At 42.0% G+C, this 18,827-nt stretch overlaps 1 protein-coding gene across 5 annotated transcripts in view; it reads left to right on the plus strand.

Moving 5' to 3' along the window:
- LOC109892552 (roundabout homolog 2-like) overlaps nt 1-18,827 on the plus strand; it is a 210,641-nt gene that overhangs the window by 162,985 nt on the left and 28,829 nt on the right. For 3 of the 5 annotated variants that reach the window (XM_031826451.1, XM_031826449.1, XM_020485166.2), the window contains exons 6-13: nt 860-996; nt 1,683-1,694; nt 2,403-2,527; nt 3,485-3,656; nt 8,346-8,551; nt 17,312-17,393; nt 18,067-18,232; nt 18,607-18,773. In XM_031826451.1, the coding sequence (XP_031682311.1) occupies nt 860-996; nt 1,683-1,694; nt 2,403-2,527; nt 3,485-3,656; nt 8,346-8,551; nt 17,312-17,393; nt 18,067-18,232; nt 18,607-18,773 (1,067 nt within the window). The remainder of the gene's footprint in view (nt 1-859; nt 997-1,682; nt 1,695-2,402; nt 2,528-3,484; nt 3,657-8,345; nt 8,552-17,311; nt 17,394-18,066; nt 18,233-18,606; nt 18,774-18,827) is intronic. The other 2 variants (XM_031826452.1, XM_031826450.1) reach the window with 1 other exon arrangement.

Genomic DNA, 18,827 nt, shown 5'->3' on the forward strand with positions numbered 1-18,827 from the left:
AGTGATGAACTGGTAGACCTGCTCTGTTAGGGCTGGTGTTTCTCTGAGTGATGGACTGGTAGACCTGCTCTGTTAGGACCAGTGTTTCCCTGAGTGATGGACTGTTAGCCCTGCTCTGTTAGGACTGGTGTTTCTCTGAGTGATGAACTGTTAGCCCTGCTCTGTTAGGACTGGTGTTTCTCTGAGTGATGAACTGTTAGCCCTGCTCTGTTAGGACTGGTGTTTCTCTGAGTGATGAACTGTTAGCCCTGCTCTGGCTGCCTTAATCGACTTCCGCCTCATCGGCTCCCGGGGAGCAGTTGTTGTGGGGGTTAACTGCCTTGCTCAAGGGCAGAACTGAAGATTTTTCCACCGTGCCATCTCTGGGATTAGACAGCCTCTCTCTTTCTCTTTCTCTCTCTCTCTCTCTCTCTCTCTCTCTCTCTCTCTCTCTCTCTCTCTCTCTCTCTCTCTCTCTCTCTCTCTCTCACTCACTCACTCACTCACTCACTCACTCACTCATACACACATAGCACACACACTCCCACACACCCCACAGTGGGTGCTTCCTCTTCATAAATATTGAAATAGAGGAACAGTCAGGGTTCCAGCTGAAAGCACCTTTCATTTTACCTTTCCTTTCAGCCCTGCACAATTGGCCCCCTTTCTCCTCCTCCTCCTCTGTAGCAGAATGTAGTCTCTCTGCAGCGGGGAGTTTTAAGTGTCTCAGAAAACCTTGCTTTATTTTTCAAAACAACCTTATCTCCATAGCCTATTATTTTATGTAAGCTTTACTCTAAAATGTCCCAGAAGTGGACTGCTTTTCTGGTATGCATGCTTGACTTTTGTAATGTCAACCTCTCCTCTCCTTCTTCCTCAGATATGACGTCCGTTATGAGAAGGAGGATTTCCTCCTGAGGATCAAGAAGGCATCGGCTGGCGACCAGGGCACCTTCACCTGTGTGGCTGAGAACCGTGTGGGCAAAGTGGAGGTCTCGGCTACCCTCACTATCAGGGGTGAGTATATGCTAATGTAGGAGACAGACAGACACCAGTCCTGTTCCTTTTGCTGTGGTAATAGTCTCAGCAGGGTGAGTCCGTGCGATTGTTATCGCCCCCCTGATGTGAGCCTGGAGCTGGGCTCAGTCCCTCTCTTTCCCAGGGCCCAGACTGAATGATTACACCAGGACCTCCAGCCTCCACACAAAGATGAGCAACTTAACCAGAACCAATTGTGCTACACACCCTGCATCGCTCTCTCCACTGGGATGCTAATAGAACTGGTGCAGTGAGACTCTGGTAGGGTATTTTAAGGGTATTTGAGTTGAAGAGGGTAAGGGCAGGTGAAACTCAGCTTTCTGATTTTGCCTTTGTTTGTTTGTACATAAGCACAGTGTGTCAGTGGTGATGCTATGATGTTTCCACATCTGTGACTGTGCATAAGACAATGTGAACATTGTATTACTATAAAACCCTTCCAACCCAAGATTATGCCAGGTTTATTTCCTTTACCTAAGCCCCATGCCATCACCTGCCATGGTGACTGAACCCCACTCTCCTCATCCGTACCTGCTGGACTTTTGTACCCAACACCATGTCATTCATTTCTGATTTTCATTTATTTTTCTTTCCCTCTCCTCTCCTCCTCTCCTCTCGGTCTTGTGTTTTGTCCTCACCCATCCACACCATTGTTCTTTCACCAGCTCGCCCTGTTGGTAAGTAAGACCTGATCCCATTGTGCATGTATTACTCTCTCTCTCTCTCTCTCTCTCTCTCTCTCTCTCTCTCTCTCTCTCTCTCTCTCTCTCTCTCTCTCTCTCTCTCTCTCTTTCTCTCTCTCTCTCTCTCTCTATCACACAACGATACACACATGCACACACACACGCAAAGGCACATGCTTAAAAGGGCTCAGTAAATGTTCCTACCCTTGCATACATCCACACCCATAAACACAAAACACACATTCACACCTGATTATTTAACATACAGTACTAATTCATGCACATTTAGTTCCTCAGTTTGAACCACCCAACCCTTCCCTCCTTTTAGTTGTGTTGTAAAGTTAGTTGAAAACCCTTTGTTTCTCCAACAGTATCAAGACATAAGAGTTGATATGCAGTAGTCTTGATGTAGAGACTAGAAGGGGAGAATGTGTGTTAAAGCAGCCATGCTCATGAGTTGGTCTCATTCATGCAGGATTGCGGCCAGCTGGAACTATGGCTTCTATGGTCTGTTACCTGTAGTAATGGCTCTTAAGAGAGGCTACTAGACAATCACCTGTTGCATGTTCCCTGCAGCCTGTAGCTTGTAGCTGAAACCTGTAGCGCTCCTTGCTTAGTTTGTGTACATGAACATAATTTTCTCTAAATGTGTTCCTGCTGTGCTGTGGTGACAGTTTCACATCTCTGACCTTTGACCTTCAGAGGCTCCCCTGTTTGTGGTGCGACCCCGGGACCAGATCGTGGCTGAAGGGCGCACAGCCACCTTCCACTGTGAGACCAAGGGCAACCCCCAACCCACTGTGTTTTGGCAACGAGAGGGCAGCCAGGTAAGAAACCCTTGTTTGAATAACGTGTGTTGAATGTCTGTGTGCTTTCAGACATGAGAGTTCCCCTTAGTGTGTTGGCCTCCTCCAATGCACATACACAAAAATAACCTTCTCGTTGTTTTCCTAATTGAGACATGAAGGTTGGGTCCTGATTGGACAGTGGATAGAGCCGTGGAGCGAGAGAGGGCATTCCGGATTCCCGAGCCTGGTGACAGTTACATAATGAAGTGAATCATCATCAGTCCACTTTGCCGGGCTTTGACCAGCAATTTATTTCACAAGAAATTACATGAATTTGCTGCATTAGTTGTTAGGCATAATGGGATCAGGCTAATGTCCTTCCCTTACCCTCCGTTTGTCTGCTCTCAGGTAGCGGAATGGGAAAAAAATCTAATTGAAGCGAAAGAGGCAGAGACTTCAAGGCTATGTGTGAGCGGCCGTGAGGACTCACTTAACTTCAAGACCAGTAGTGCAGGGCATCATCACTGGCAGGGCTGACTGCGTCTCACCCACAGTGTAAATTACTGACCACTCCGAGCAGATAGAGGACCCCAAACCCTTACTACTGAATTACACACACATTTCTAGGATAAGTGGAGGACTAAGGATATAACATCCTAGTTAGTAATGAACACACACTGAGAATGGAAATAGAGTGAAATAGAGCAAGGCTTCAGATGATTGGTTTGACCTGTTGGTGCTTTTTAGTTAATGCAGTCTGCTCTTGCCTTGTACATGTACGGTGCATGGGACTACACTGTTATATAACATTGTATTGCCAAGGTTGTCACTGACAGCAATTATGACTCATAACTGCACACTACATTTATGATTTACTATTCGCTCATACTAATAACGTCAACATTTAGGCCTACATTGAATCTCGCCATGTTTTCTATGGAGCAGAGGACTAAACACCATGCTGTTTTTCATAATGAATCTATGTTATCTCACCAGGATCTGCTGTTCCCCAGCCAGCCAGCGCAGGGAGACAGCCGTGTGTCAGTGGCAGTGAGTGGAGAGCTGACCATCTCCTCCGTACAGCGCTCTGATGCAGGCTTCTACACCTGCCAGGCCCTCACTGTGGCCGGCAGCATCCTGGCCAAGGCTCAGCTAGAGGTGGCAGACGGTGAGAGCATATAGAGCATGCCATGCACAAACACATGTACACACACACACACACACCACATACACTAGTAGATGATGGTCATATCAATGTGCACCTGCAGAGCTATCCTTGCCAACAGAATTGTGCGCCTTGCCTGAGAACAATGCACAACTAAGTGCAAGCACACACACTTGGTTGACCACATGCACTGAAGGTGCATAAAATGCATCAGAGGCTGACTATTTAATGTTTGGCACTAGTCTTGGCTGAGATGTGCTGAATGCTGTAAGAGCTAATCGGTCAAATGCCTTCATCCATTTCATTAGCATGTCACTGTGGGAAGTTGCACCAGAGAGAGGCCATGAAAGGCCTGCAAAGAGAGAAACTGTTCAAATGAAAACTCCCTGATGGAGAGTCACATGTACACCTCTCTCCTCCTCTCAAAGAGCATCATTATCTTAAGTGCTGAGCTAGTGCCAGTTAGGAGCTGTTTACGCCTCTCTCCCTCTCTATCTCTGTCTCCATGGCTCTCTCTCTTTCTCACTCATTTCCTGGATTCCTCTCGCACACATTATTGAATTAACATCTGCTAAAGGATTTTTTGGTAAGAGAACATACCTTGTCATGCGAGTTGGAAAATATGTAAATAGTGTTGCTGTATACAGTACAGGGGATTGAAGGAATGATCAAGTGGTTGAGTGTGAAAAATGCAACAAGAGCTCACGGTTTTACCAATTTGACTTCAGATTCAGACACAGTGTTTTTGACGCCCTGGGTTGCTCCTAATGCTCAAATCAAGTAAATCAAATTAACCGTGATGTCAAGATGCTCTCGATGGTGCAGCTGTAGAACTTTTTGCTCAGCATAGTTCCGTTGTCCGTTGCTCCAAACTAGGGCTGTGCGGTCACAATATTTAGTCAGCCGGTGGTTGTCAAGCAAATAACTGTCGATCTCACGGTAATAAACACATTTAGCATGTCCTAGTTTCCACACATTGCCTACAAGCCACAGATGCAGGCCTTTTCAACATTTTAAAAAGGCTAATAAATCCATGTAAAATAGCCAACACATTCACAAAAATCCATTATTTATTTTAGACAGGTCTAAAGAAATCTGATATAAAGAAAATGTAATCTATTTCAGAAGAACAGAATAGCATACTCTGAGTTGTCCTTATGTTAGGTCATAATCTGGCTATGCCATGTGGCTGTGGGCTACACTAGTTCATTTAGCAGACAAGATTTGGTTAGATTTCTGTGGGATTATTTTATATTGTTTTATAGTATGAAGAATAGAATTGAATAAAGCTGAATAAAATATAAAGGATATTTTCTTCAAACTATTTGAGGGAGTGCGTGCATGTGTCTATTCTGTGTTGAGCGGTAGCAAAGAAATAGGTACTCCTATATGTTTTATTTCGAGTTATTAATGTAACTTTAGGCTGCATGATACGACTCTAATGATGATTTGAAACAAGTCGCTTGAAAGGCATGAGCTCTGCTTTGTTTTCTTGCGCAGGCTGTACACACTTCATCAGTCTCTCATTCACAATTTGACAAGCACTTGACAAGCATTTGACAAGCAGTGTTGGACTAGTAACCGGAAGGTTGCAAGTTCAAACCCCCGAGCTGACAAGGTACAAATCTGTCGTTCTGCCCCTGAACAGGCAGGTAACCCACTGTTCCTAGGCCGTCATTGAAAATAAGAATTTGTTCTTAACGTCTTGCGTCGAGCCATCCCGGATCCGGGATCGTGAATACAGCCTCAAGCTCATTACCATAACGCAACATTAACTATTCATGAAAATCGCAAATGAAATGAAATGAATATGCTAGCTCTCAAGCTTAGCCTTTTGTTAACAAAATTGTCATCTCAGATTTTCAAAATATGCTTCTCAACCATAGCAAAACAAGCATTTGTGTAACAGCTAGCGCAGCTAGCGTAGCATTTAGCGTTAGCATCAGCAGGCAACATTTTCACAAAAACCAGAAAATCATTCAAATAAAATAATTTACCTTTGAAGAACTTCAGATGTTTTCAATGAGGAGACTCTCAGTTAGATAGCAAATGCTCAGTTTTTCCTGAAAGATTATTTGTTTAGGAGAAATCGCTCCGTTTGGTGCGTCACAATTAGCTACGAAAATAACCTGTATCCAGGAGTGTAATTATCCCCGCAGCTCATTAGCATAACACAACGTTAACTATTCATGAAAATCGCAAATGAAATGAAATTAATATGCTAGCTCTCAAGCTTTGCCTTTTGTTAACAACACTGTCATCTTAGATTTTCAAATATGCTTCTCAACCATAGCAAAACAAGCATTTGTGTAACAGCTAGCGCAGCTAGCGTAGCATTTAGCGTTAGCATCAGCAGGCAACATTTTCACAAAAAACAGAAAATCATTCAAATAAAATCATTACCTTTGAAGAACTTCAGATGTTTTCAATGAGGAGACTCTCAGTTAGATAGCAAATGCTCAGTTTTTCCTGAAAGATTATTTGTTTAGGAGACATTGCTCCGTTTGGTGCGTCACATATGGCTACCAACAAAAAAAATCGACTGAAACATGGTAAACGTTGTTTAGAATCAATCCTCAAGGTGTTTTTCACATATCTCTTCATGATATATCGTTCGTTGAAAGCCTCCTCTCTGGTTATGGAACATAACATGCAATCTCATGCAATCTCATGCAATCTCAACCACACTGCACACTGCCCTAACCCATCTGGACAAGAGGAATACCTATGTGAGAATGCTGTTCATCGACTACAGCTCGGCATTCAACACCATAGTACCCTCCAAGCTCGTCATCAAGCTCGAGACCCTGGGTCTCGACCCCGCCCTGTGCAACTGGGTACTGGACTTCCTGACGGGCCGCCCCCAGGTGGTGAGGGTAGGCAACAACATCTCCTCCCCGCTGATCCTCAACACTGGGGCCCCACAAGGGTGCGTTCTGAGCCCTCTCCTGTACTCCCTGTTCACCCACGACTGCGTGGCCACGCACGCCTCCAACTCAATCATCAAGTTTGCGGACGACACAACAGTGGTAGGCTTGATTACCAACAACGACGAGACGGCCTACAGGGAGGAGGTGAGGGCCCTCGGAGTGTGGTGTCAGGAAAATAACCTCACACTCAACGTCAACAAAACTAAGGAGATGATTGTGGACTTCAGGAAACAGCAGAGGGAACACCCCCCTATCCACATGGACGGGACAGTAGTGGAGAGGGTAGGAGTCTGAAGATATTCAGCTTGTCACCAAAAGCACTCACAAACTTCTACAGATGCACAATCGAGAACATCCTGTCGGACTGTATCACCGCCTGGTACAGCAACTGCTCCGCCCACAACCGTAAGGCTCTCCAGATGGTAGTGAGGTCTGCTCAACGCAACTACCTGCCCTCCAGGACACCTACACCACCCGATGTCACAGGAAGGCCATAAAGATCATCAAAGATAACAACCACCCGAGCCACTGCCTGTTCACCCCGCTATCATCCAGAAGGCGAGGTCAGTACAGGTGCATCAAAGCAGGGGCCGAGAGACTGAAAACCAGCTTCTATCTCAAGGCCATCAGACTGTTAAACAGCCACCACTAACATTGAGTCGCTGCTGCCAACATACTGACTCAACTCCAGCCACTTTAATAATGGAAATTGATGGAAATTGTGTAAAAAATGTATCACTAGCCACTTTAAACAATGCCACTTAATGTAATGTTTAGATTCCCTACATTACTCATTCAAATGTATATACTGTACTCTATATCATCTACTGCATTTTGCCATCTTTATGTAATACATGTATCACTAGCCACTTTAAACTATGCCTACTTTATGTTTATATACCCTACATTACTCATCTCATATGTATATACTGTACTCTATACCATCTACTGCATCTTGCCTATGCCGTTCTGTTCTGTAATTCTGAGCGAAAATTGGCTGGAAAAATTATGCAAGAAAGAAGTAATCTTTTGTTATAGCATCTGATTACAGTTAAATAATATTTTTTGAGTCTAGCAATTGTTCAATATTAATCATACAATGCGGTGCTGACAATTATTACGTATACAGTGGGTATAGTATAAAAGTCTCAGTTAGCAGAGTAAAAGGATGACTCACTCTATAAAGGCTGCTGTCTGATTGGTTTCTCTGCATTTCTGGTTTAGTGACTGTCCTCTGAGTCTGAAGGAGCTGTGATAGACTTTTAGAGCTCTAGAACCTGGTGCAAATACTCTGTCTGAGTTGAGACTAACAGCACTGATAAGCAGGGGAAGAAGAGACAATATTAAAAGATTGAACACCCCAGAAATGCAGTGGCTTGTTTCTTGTCTGGGGGAGGGGGAGGGGGCTGTGAGGTGCAGTGGTGAGTCAGAGGAGGAAGAGAAGGAAGGAGGGAGGGAGGGTGTGAATGTGTTGTGAGGAAGGCAGGGTAATTAGCGCCGTAGGCGAGCCATCGTTATTCTGCACCTTGTAAATAGAGAGCTATGGTGTGATGTGGTGCCATTAGCACACACTATCAGAAACCTGCAAACAACCCCCAAAACAGGTACCCCTATCACAACAGATACATCAAGAAGACCTTGCTTCTCCAATGATAAATTCATTAACATTTATGGGATCAAATTTGTAATTTAGTATAGCACTAAACTGTAATTCATAGTTTGTGTTTCATTGTTTTCATTGTGATTCCTTGTTTTTCTCCAGCCTTAAAGGACCGCCCCCCGCCCATCATCCGGCAGGGCCCGTCCAACCAGACACAGGCTGTTGGGGGTGTGGCCCTGCTGAGGTGCCAGGCGTCAGGGGACCCGGAGCCCACCGTTACCTGGCTGAAGGACGGCCTCAGTCTGCTGGGAAAGGACCTTCGCATGGCCCTGCTGGAGCCTGGCAGCCTGCAGATCCAAAGCACCAGGGTGGGTTTATAGGACTGATGCTGTACAAACACAATACACACAGTCACAGCAGCAAGCCTCCACACTGGAGGCTTGGAGCCATAGTGACTCCATCTTTTCTCTCTCTGCTTCTCTACTTTCATTGTGTTCTTTTCAATAAACTCTCCTTTCTTTACAGTTTCTCTCTATTCTCAAAGGCAGGTTGTTCAGGTTTGTGTGTGTGTGTGTGTGTGTGTGTGTGTGTGTGTGTGTGTGTGTGTGTGTGTGTGTGTGTGTGTGTGTGTGTGTGTGTGTGTGTGTGTGTGTGTGTGTGTGTGTGTGTGTGTGTGTGTGTGTGTCGCTCAGTGTGTGTGCGTTCGCATGTGTGTTTATGCGCTTGCCTCTCATATTGCTTGTGAGAGTGAGGAGAGAAAAAATTCCCATCTGATGTCAGTGAGATGTAATTCAAATGGACAAGTGCAGGCAGGTTGCCTTTAAAGATGAATAGAGGGTATTGATTTTTATAAGTAATTTAAAGCTGTCATTTAGAGCCATTCACCTAGGCAGCATTTAGAGATGATCTAACTCAAGGACAGTGATTGGGGGGAATGCAAGCATGTAAGGGACAGATCGAAATTGACAAATAACAATATATGTAAAAACACATCCCTCCCTACCTTGTAGGCTTACCCAGTATCGAATCTCTGAATTTCATTAAACATTTTGATGTTTTGTACCAGATGTCTCTTTCCATTCATCAAATTGCCTCTGCACAGTTTGGATTGATTGATTGATTGAAAGTTAAAAATATACATACAGTGCATTCGGAAAGTATTCAGACACCTTCACTTTTCCAAATTTTTCTTACATTACAGCCTTATTCTAAAATTGATTAAATGTTTATTTTCCTCATCATTCTAAACACAATACCGCACGATGACAAAGTGAAAACAGGTTTTTATACATTTTTAGATTTATAAATGTTTATACATTTTTGCAAATATATTAAAATGAAAAACAGAAATACCTTATTTACATAAGTATTCATACCCTTTGCGATGAGACTTGACATTGTGCTCAGGTGCATCCTGTTTCCATTGATCATCCTTGAGATGTTTCTACAACTTTATTGGAGTCCACCTGTGGTAAATTCAATTGATTGGACATGATTTGGAAAGGTACACTCCTGTCTATATAAGGTCCCAGTTGACAGTGCATGTCAGAGCAAAAACCAAGCCATGAGGTCAAAGGACTTGTCTGTATAGCCCCGAGACAAGACTGAGTCTAGGCAGAGGTCTGGGGAAGGGTACCAAAACATTTCTGCAGCATTGAACTATTGGCCTTCATCATTGTTAAATGGAAGAAGAATCCAGAAGGACAACCATTTCTGCTGCACTCCACCAATCAGGCCTTTATTGTAGAGTGGCCAGATGGAAGGCACTCCTCATCAAAAGGCACATGACAGCCCACATGGAGTTTGCCAAAAGGACTCTCAGACTATGAGAAACAAAATTCTCTGGTCTCATGAAACCAAGATTGAACTCTTTGGCCTGAATACCAAGTGTTACGTCTGGAGTAAACCTGGCACCATCCCTTTGTTGAAGCATGGTCTTGGCAGAATCATGCTGTGGGGATGTTTTTCAGTGGCAGGGACTGGGAGACTAGTCGGGATCAAGGGAAAGATAAACAGAACAAGTACTGAGAGATCCATAATAATAACCTGCTCCAGAGCGCTTAGGACCTGGGGAGAAAGTTCACATTTTAACAGGACAAAACCCTAAGCACACAGCCAAGACAACACAGGAGTGGCTTTAGGACAAGTCTCTGAATGTCTTTGAGTGACCCAGCCAGAGCCTGGATTTGATCCAGATCTAGTATCTCTGGAGAGACCTGAAAATAGCTGTGCAGCAACGCTCAGCATCCAACCTGACAGAGCTTGAGAGGGTCTGCAGAAGAATGAGCGAAACTCCTCAAATACAGGTATGCCAAGCTTGTAGCGTCATACTCGAGAAGACTCGAGGCTGTAATCGCTACCAAAGGTGCTTCAACAAAGTACTGAGTAAGGAGTCTGAATACTTATGTAAATGTGATATTTCAGTTTTTATTTTTAATACATTTGCAAAACTTTATAAAAACCTGTTTTTGCTTTGTCATTATGGGGTATTGTATGTAGATTGATGAGGGAAAAAATATTTAATACATTTTAGAATAAGGCTGTAACGTAACAAAATGTGGAAAAAGTCAAGGGGTGTGAATACTTTCTGAATACAGAAATCATTTTTAAAATGACTGGGATTGCACAATATAGTCAGGGACTTATTTCCATTGTGGTCACTACATTTGCTGCAGCACATGCTGCAGAAATATAAGGACTGAATACATGCCTAATTTACACTTCTCTATCTGGCTTTTGGGGGTCACCTTATTTTTTAACATTTATTGAATAACGGCACAATCATTTAGCTTGGGCTCATAACATTATTTAATGTATGACTCATCAGCCTCAGGTAGCATCAGACTTGAATTTTCATGCCGATCAAAGCTCTAATCAAATCCAGACATACATGTATTAATATGCTTTAGAATGGCACTTCCGGTTTGGGCGGGAAATACCGGATTACCCGGGAGAAAAGTGGTTATTCTCGAGGTGGAACATTTTGTAAAATACCAGGAAAATATTCAAACCTAGTCTGTAGCATCTTTTTTAGATGTTTGGGGTTGCTGGTGAACCATGATGTGCAGGCATAAACAAAGTGACACTGGACTAGCACACCGTCTTTACGGTGTCTATAGGTTTCCATCTAATTGGCGACAGATTTTCATGTGAATATTCTAAAATATGCATCAAAACAATATGCATATTTCAGGGTTTCCTTTAGAGGAAAATGTGTCGCCTGACACCGTGACTGGAAAGCCTTTAATTTAACTAGACATTTGAGAAATTTACCGGACATCCATTTGCATTCAGATCCGAATTGGCGGAACCAGCACCATCAATGAATGAGGGTTATTGGCCAAATGAGCCACATTTACGTGTCCCTAAAAACAGCTTATATCAAACATTATTCCTTATGTTTCGATGTGTAGTATATGCAACATTTTCTTATTGGTTTTTAGGCTTCTTTCCTAAAAAAATAATTGTCCACCTCACAATTCAGCTGTCAGGGATTTGAGCACTAAATGCATCAGGGCATTGCATGCATAGGCCTATAGGCTTAGGTGTCCACTATATGTTATTAACATTACAAAATATATAGAGCCTATATAAGGACGTGATGCGTAGGCCTAGCCCCAGAGAGATGGAGACAGATGCAATGTATGCTGGTGGCATGCTACGACACTGACATGCATTTCTTTATGTCAGATGGCTAGATAGTACAGATGTATAGAAGGAGGCTAATTTGTTATTTTTCAATCAGAATATCTGGTATAAAGATACACATTGTTTTATTAGATTATAGTAGTAACTCTGGTAGGCATGAAACATTCTTCCTCACCTCAAGTTCTACTGTTGGAGTCAGTTGGAGCGCCAGTGCACACTGCCTTCATATCATATGCTTGCAGTGGCTAAAGCTTAATATCAGCCACACCAAACCTTCACTAAAGTTTATTATTTACGATAATGTCAAAAGTATTTTAAGCCATTGTTTATAGGGAAAATACGAGCAGGCAAACACAGCATTAAAGTTGGAACTTAATTTGGTTTAAACCTTTACAGAAGTTTTGAACAGGCTATATTGCAGCAATTACCAACAAAGGCAAGTGCCTACCATACCCAACAAATGACAGAAAAAGTATAATGTTATTTATATTAAAACAGGCCTACTTATAACCTATCTTAAGCACACAATTAAAAAGACAGATGTAATTTTAGCCAATGAAAATGTCTCCAAATCTTTCAACAAAACAGGTTTTTAATATTTAAAGAACTGATTTTGAATAATAAATAAGCTTATAAAAATAACAATTATATACAGTAATACTAATAAATATAAAACAAATGACTATAGAGCTCCAAAATGCTGTATTCTTCAGATCTACAATATTAAAATGTACATTCAATTCCCCTCATAAGCTTTTCACTATACTGTAGGCATACTCTTTTTCTTCTTTTGTTTTACTTCAATGAAAAAGGCCTCCATCTTCACAATCAACAGTAGCCTAGGCCAATATAATCTGTGTGTAAATACGTAGTGCACATACACAATATATGTTGGGTTTAAATTGCTATGTACCTAATAAAAAATACAAGTTTAAAGGGTTTCCATTGCATTTTCAACTCTACTGATGGTTTTGTCACAGAAATGTTGCGTAGGTATAGCGAATGTGCCCACCGGTATTGGCACATGCGCTCTAGTCAACAGCTTGCAGATACAATGCAGGTATAGCCTACTACATGATGATATTATTATGGACAAATTGTGAGATTATTTTTATTTGTCAAACGGCAGCCAAGCATCGATCATCATGTCACCTGAATAAGACCCTCAATATTTATTGAAAGAAGCATCAAGCTTATCAACGTGCACTTTCACCACCCTGTAGCCAAATAAACTGCATACTTTCCTATGATGTCTTGACATTTTTTACTCGCATAAACAATTTGGATGGAAACCTGGTTAATGTCAAGCTATTTTGAGGATGCTGGAATTATATTTTGCATGCCTACAGGAAACTTTTGAATTAGCATAATTAGATGGCATATTGTGACTGGTTGTGTTTATATATATAAAAAATATATATATATATAAATATTTTGGCTATATTGAAGCATTCATTTCTAGGTGTGCAAGGAATAGCTGCATGGATTGGAGAGGAGGCAGAGAGTGTGTTAAACTGGGCCTGGTATGATTGCTAGTTAGCCTATTGCAGATCTGGACAAACGATCCACCTACCACTATTGTCACTATAAATGGTGGATCTACGGCATACAAGACCGTTAGGTTTACTATACTGTGGTATAGTAAAAGTTAGCACATGGAATAGCGTACTGCATAAGGGGAGTACCAAAACACAGTGATTTTGGAGAGGTGCACGCAAGCAGGTGAGGAAATGTGGCTAGGATGGAAGAAATGATGGAGTAAAACTGGTAAAAGAGCAGTTGTACAAAAACAGCAACCACACAACCCTTCCCAAACCGCCCCAAAATGTTTCACAACCCTCTCCTATTTTGGAGAGAGAGAGAGAACAAGGGAGAGAGAGAGGGGGAACAAGGGAGAGAGAGAGGGGGAACAAGGGAGAGAGAGAGAGAGGAAACAAGGGAGAGAGAGAGAGAGAAGGAACAAAGGAGAGAGAGAGCGGGAACAAGGGAGAGCGAGAGAGAGAGTGTGTAAGGGAGCAGCCCCAGTATTTAAGAGGCCAACGTTAAATAGATTATCATGTCCCTGTTTCACTGTGTCTGTACTAAGCGGTTTTTTTATTTTTATAACTTCAGCACTTTCAGCACATCTTCCCTCGCTCTGTCTTCTTGTTGTCACCCACTCCCTCTCTCCCTGGGTGCGAATCAGGCCAGTGGAGGTTAATGCATTTTTTGTGTACTGCTGCCTACCCTTTCAATAGCAGAGGTTGACAAAAGGGCTGTGAAGGCCAACTTGGATCAAGGTTGGACTGGAAAGACCAATGGAGCCAACAAGCATTACCACCAAACAATATTACTACTATCAAAAAGGCACACTGGTTTTAATGAGCATACAGTGCCTTCACTGGTATAACTCAGTTTCTCTGGACTCCCCTGCAAGGTCTGGACCCCCCTTTAAATAAATAAAAAAACATTTAAGTATAGACTACTGATCACTGTCCATAGTGCTGAAATTGTGACGTCTATGCGGCTGCATGCCTATCGATGATAGGCTTTCTGTGATGCCATGGCTTAGCTTAGCTTTAGCTAATAGATACATGTTTATTGGTAGGCCTATTTGGTCGTCATTTTCTCATATTAAGCCTAACATTTCATGAAGGTCTATATGGTGTCACAATACTGCAATTTTTATACTGCCGGCTGGTGGCAAATTCAAACATTGCAGATTGTAAAATAAATGTTTGATGCAACAGCATACTAATCAGCTAGATTTTTTAAACTGTCCCGTATAGGCTACCTGAACCTGAATGACATGAGCCGTCCTCGCTCTCTCTATCAAATAGCCAAACAATGAGGAAAAAAGTAGTCGGCTTAAGGATTAATTAAGCCACTATTTATTGTTGAACTCAGCGGGTTTTGTCTGGCTATTGGGCTGCAATATTCAAGGTAAATTAAATCAAATTAAATTAAATCCAAGTTGAGAGACTCCCCTGATCTTCTGAATTCTCCTTTTTTTGTGAGCAAATGTTTCCACCACCAGGTCGCGGAACCGACTGTTTTATATATTGAGTATTACCAACCTAGACAGTCTTTTCTGAGACATTGCTCTGCACACAATTTAAACGTAGCCTTGAATGATGCATGCCAAGATATAACATAGATAAGGGACTGTTGATATTGCAACCACACAATTTAAGCGCTTGTTCACTAGTATGAACGAAATCGCAAACAGCTTTTTTAGTTCAAGCCCAAAGAACTGTTGTCTGCTAAATATGATAATCTGTTTGCATCTGTCAATTTATTGGTTGCCCAATATTCAGACGAGCTGTCCCCAGAGCTTCCTATACAGTGAATCTCTTTCCGTGATGTGTTGAGGCTGGCAATTAAGGAGAATGAGAGGATTAATTAAAGATGTTACAGAACTGCTGTATTTCAAGCTCAACTCCCTTCTGCCCAGTTTCCCTCATGTTGCCACGGCAATCAAACTGTTTTTACCATCCCTGTAACTGTCGCTTCTGTGGAGAGATTGTTTTCTAATTTAAAACCTATTAATAACTACCTAAGAACCATTAGGCTCTCGGTCTGATATGTGCTTTTGAACAACTGAGTAAGCTCCACTCATTGCACTGGCGCCATCGGAGACTTGACCATTTGTTCACTGATATCCCCTTATACTTATAATCAGTTTATTTGAAATGTTTCAGTCACATTCCTGAAGCCCAAGAAACAAACACTTAGCCTCCTAGCACAAATGTAAATTACAATGTTTTATGAATTACTCTTTGGAGGGTTAATATCAATGGATTTTTTCCCCACATTTTGTTGTGTTACAAGGTGGGGTTAAAATGTATTTAATTGTAAAAAAAAAATACTCTGTGATGTCAAAGTGGAAAAACTATTCTAACATTTGCAAAAGATTCATGAACATTTAAACCACAATATGTCTTGATTACATAAGTATTCAACCTCCTGAGTCAATACATGTTAGAATCTCATTTGGCATTGATTACAGCTGTGAGTCTTTCTGGGTACGTCTCAAAGAGCTTTGCACACCTTGATTGTACAATATTTTCACATTTTTATTTATAGATTTCTTCAAGCTCTGTCAGGTTGGTTGTTGACCATTGCTAGAACACATTTTTTAAGTATTGCCATAGATTTCAAGCCAAAGTTAAAACTGTAACTAGGCCACTCAGGAACATTAATTGTCGTCTTGGTAAGCAACTCCGGTGTACATTTGGCCTTATGTTTTAGGTTATTATCCTGCTGAAAGGTGAATTTGTCTCCCGGTGTCTGTTGGAAAGCACACTGAACCAGGTTTTCCTCTAGGATTTAGCCTGTGCTGAGCTCTATTCAGTTTATTTCTATAAAACAAAAACACCTTAGTTCTCGCCGATGACAAGCATACCCACAACATGGTGCAGCCACCACCATGCTTGATAATATGAAGAGTAGTACTCGGTGATGATTTACCCCAAATATAATGCGTGGTATTCGGGAAATAAAGTTATTTTCTCTGCCCCATTTTTGCAGTTTTACTTTAGTGCCTTATTGCAAACCGGATGGATGTTTTGGAATATTTTTATTCTGTACAGGCTTCCTTCTTTTCACTCTTTTAGGTCATTTAGGTTAATATTGTGGAGTAACTACAATGTTGAGACATCCTCAGTTTTCTCCCATCACAGCCATTAAACTCTGTAACTGTTTTAAAGTCACCATTGGCCGTATGGTGAAATCCCTAAGCGGATTCCTTCCTCTCCGGCAGCTGAGTTAGGAAGGCCCTCTGTGTCTTTGTAGTGACTGGGTGTATTTTTACACCAACCAAAGTGTAATTAAAAAGTAACTTCAGCTCAAAGGGATATTCAATGTCTGGGTTTTTACCCGTCTACCCTTTTTGCGAGGCATTTAAAAAGCTCCCTGATCTTTTTTGTTGAATCTGTGTTTGAAGTTCACTGCTCGACTGAGGGACCTTACAGATAATTGTATGTGTGGGGTAAAGAGATGAGGTAGTCTTAAAAAATAATGTTAAATACTATTATTGGACACAAGGTCCATGCAACTTATTATGTGACTTGTTAAGCACATTTTTACTTTTGAACTTATTTAGGCTTGCCATAACAAAGGGGTGAATGGTTATTGACATGTTTTATTCATTTGTAATTCAACTTTGGCATTATGGGGTATTGTGTGTAGGCCAATGACACAAAATCTAAATTTGATCTATTTTAAATTCAGGCTGTAACATTACAAGGGGTGTGAATAATTGCTGAAGGCACTGTACTCAATATAAAAAAGTTTATCTTTCCAAACTGTTATTATTTGAGAAGTTGATTGATTTGTTCATCAGCTGAATGTTTGGTTGGTCAGTTGTATGATCAGTTTTAGGGATGCATGTTTGGTTGTTTCTCTTTAAATAAATAAATGGGAAGACAGTTGTTTTATTGTCAACTGTCTGGTCAGTGTATGTTCTGATGTGTTCTGATGTGTTCCTCTGTCCTCCTTAGCTATCTGACTCTGGGCTGTACACCTGTGTGGCCACCAGCTCCAGTGGGGAGACCTCATGGAGTGCCTTCCTGGATGTCAGAGGTATAGTAACAATGTGTCCATTTTATTCTAGAACCGAAAAGGGTTATTCGACTGTCCCCGTAGGAGAACGCTTATAACCATTTTGGGTTCCATGTAGAACCTTTTCCACAGATGGTTCTACGTGGAACCCAAAATAGTTCCTGATTGGCAGATGAGTGGCAACCCCGATTAGAAGCACCTGCTGCTAATCTGTTGTTTTTTTACAAATGCTGTTTGGAATTAAAGAAAAATGTACCTACACACTGAAGAAGGCTCTAAAGCCAAAACGTCTGTGTACACTATCCCTGAGGCAGTAAAAAAATGAAAAACATCGAACAATAAAGTAAGCTTTACAGTATGTAACATATTTTTGTGTGTGAACCCATTACACCTCTTTGATTGTCTGAATTCACAGGTTTTACACACCAGCCAAGCTTTTGGGAGAGCCCTATCGTTCTCTTTTGATTAACCAAAATAATTCTACCTGAAACCAAAAGGTGTTCTACCTGAAACAAAAAAAAGGGTTCTCGGACCTATGGGGACAGCCAAAGAACCCTTTTGGAACCATATTTTCTAAGAGTGTACAGTACACACCATTGATTGAAGCCAATCAACCTGATGCTTTCGTTTCTCCTTCAATCTTGTCCATTTTGATTAATTTTGAAAGAACCTGTTCTCCTTTTCTCCATCTCAGAGTCCAGTGACCTCACAGACTCCATGTCCCATAATGCCAGTACCCTACCAGGGCCTCCCTCCAAGCCAGAGGTCACTGATGTCACCAAGAGCACAGTGTCGTTGTCTTGGGAACCTGGGACCGAGGAGGGGTCCCCAATCTCCTCCTATGTCATTGAGGCCTTTGGGTATGTCTGGGAACCTTGGCCCTAAGAGAAGCTGCAGTAAATTACCCCAAACTTTCAGAGTAATGACAGATGTATGCATGTATGTGGGCATATGGTTCACTGGCATGTTCAGGGCAAGCACATATACCCTAGGGCTTTGGCTGAATAGTCTGCATACAAGAAACATGTACAGTCCAACAAGGTTGATCAGAGGTTTTTGAAACGCTAAAAAGTGTTTAGGTTTCAGACTAGATTTGCAGGTGTCTTGATGTTGCTAGTTAAATTAGCTAAGTGAAAAACAATAGGACTGCCATAGCTACAGTACGGAATGTTATTTCCGTAAAAGCTTTTCTTGGCTTCACTAAATATCTTCCTCCTGTTTTCTCTGTGAGCAGTCAGCTGGTCAGCAACAGCTGGCAGACTGTGGCTGACCACGGGAAGACCACACAGTTCACGGTCAAGGACCTGCGACCCAACACGGTCTACCTGTTCATCATCAGAGCGGTCAATGCCCAGGGTCTTGGAGACCCAAGCCCCATGTCTGAGCCTGTCCGCACCCAAGGTACTGTACAGAACTAACCACTGTGTCTCAGTGTGCCTCATGCCATTAGAACAT

This window comes from Oncorhynchus kisutch, linkage group LG6 (genome assembly GCF_002021735.2).
Source record: "Oncorhynchus kisutch isolate 150728-3 linkage group LG6, Okis_V2, whole genome shotgun sequence".
Lineage (NCBI taxonomy): Eukaryota > Metazoa > Chordata > Actinopteri > Salmoniformes > Salmonidae > Oncorhynchus > Oncorhynchus kisutch.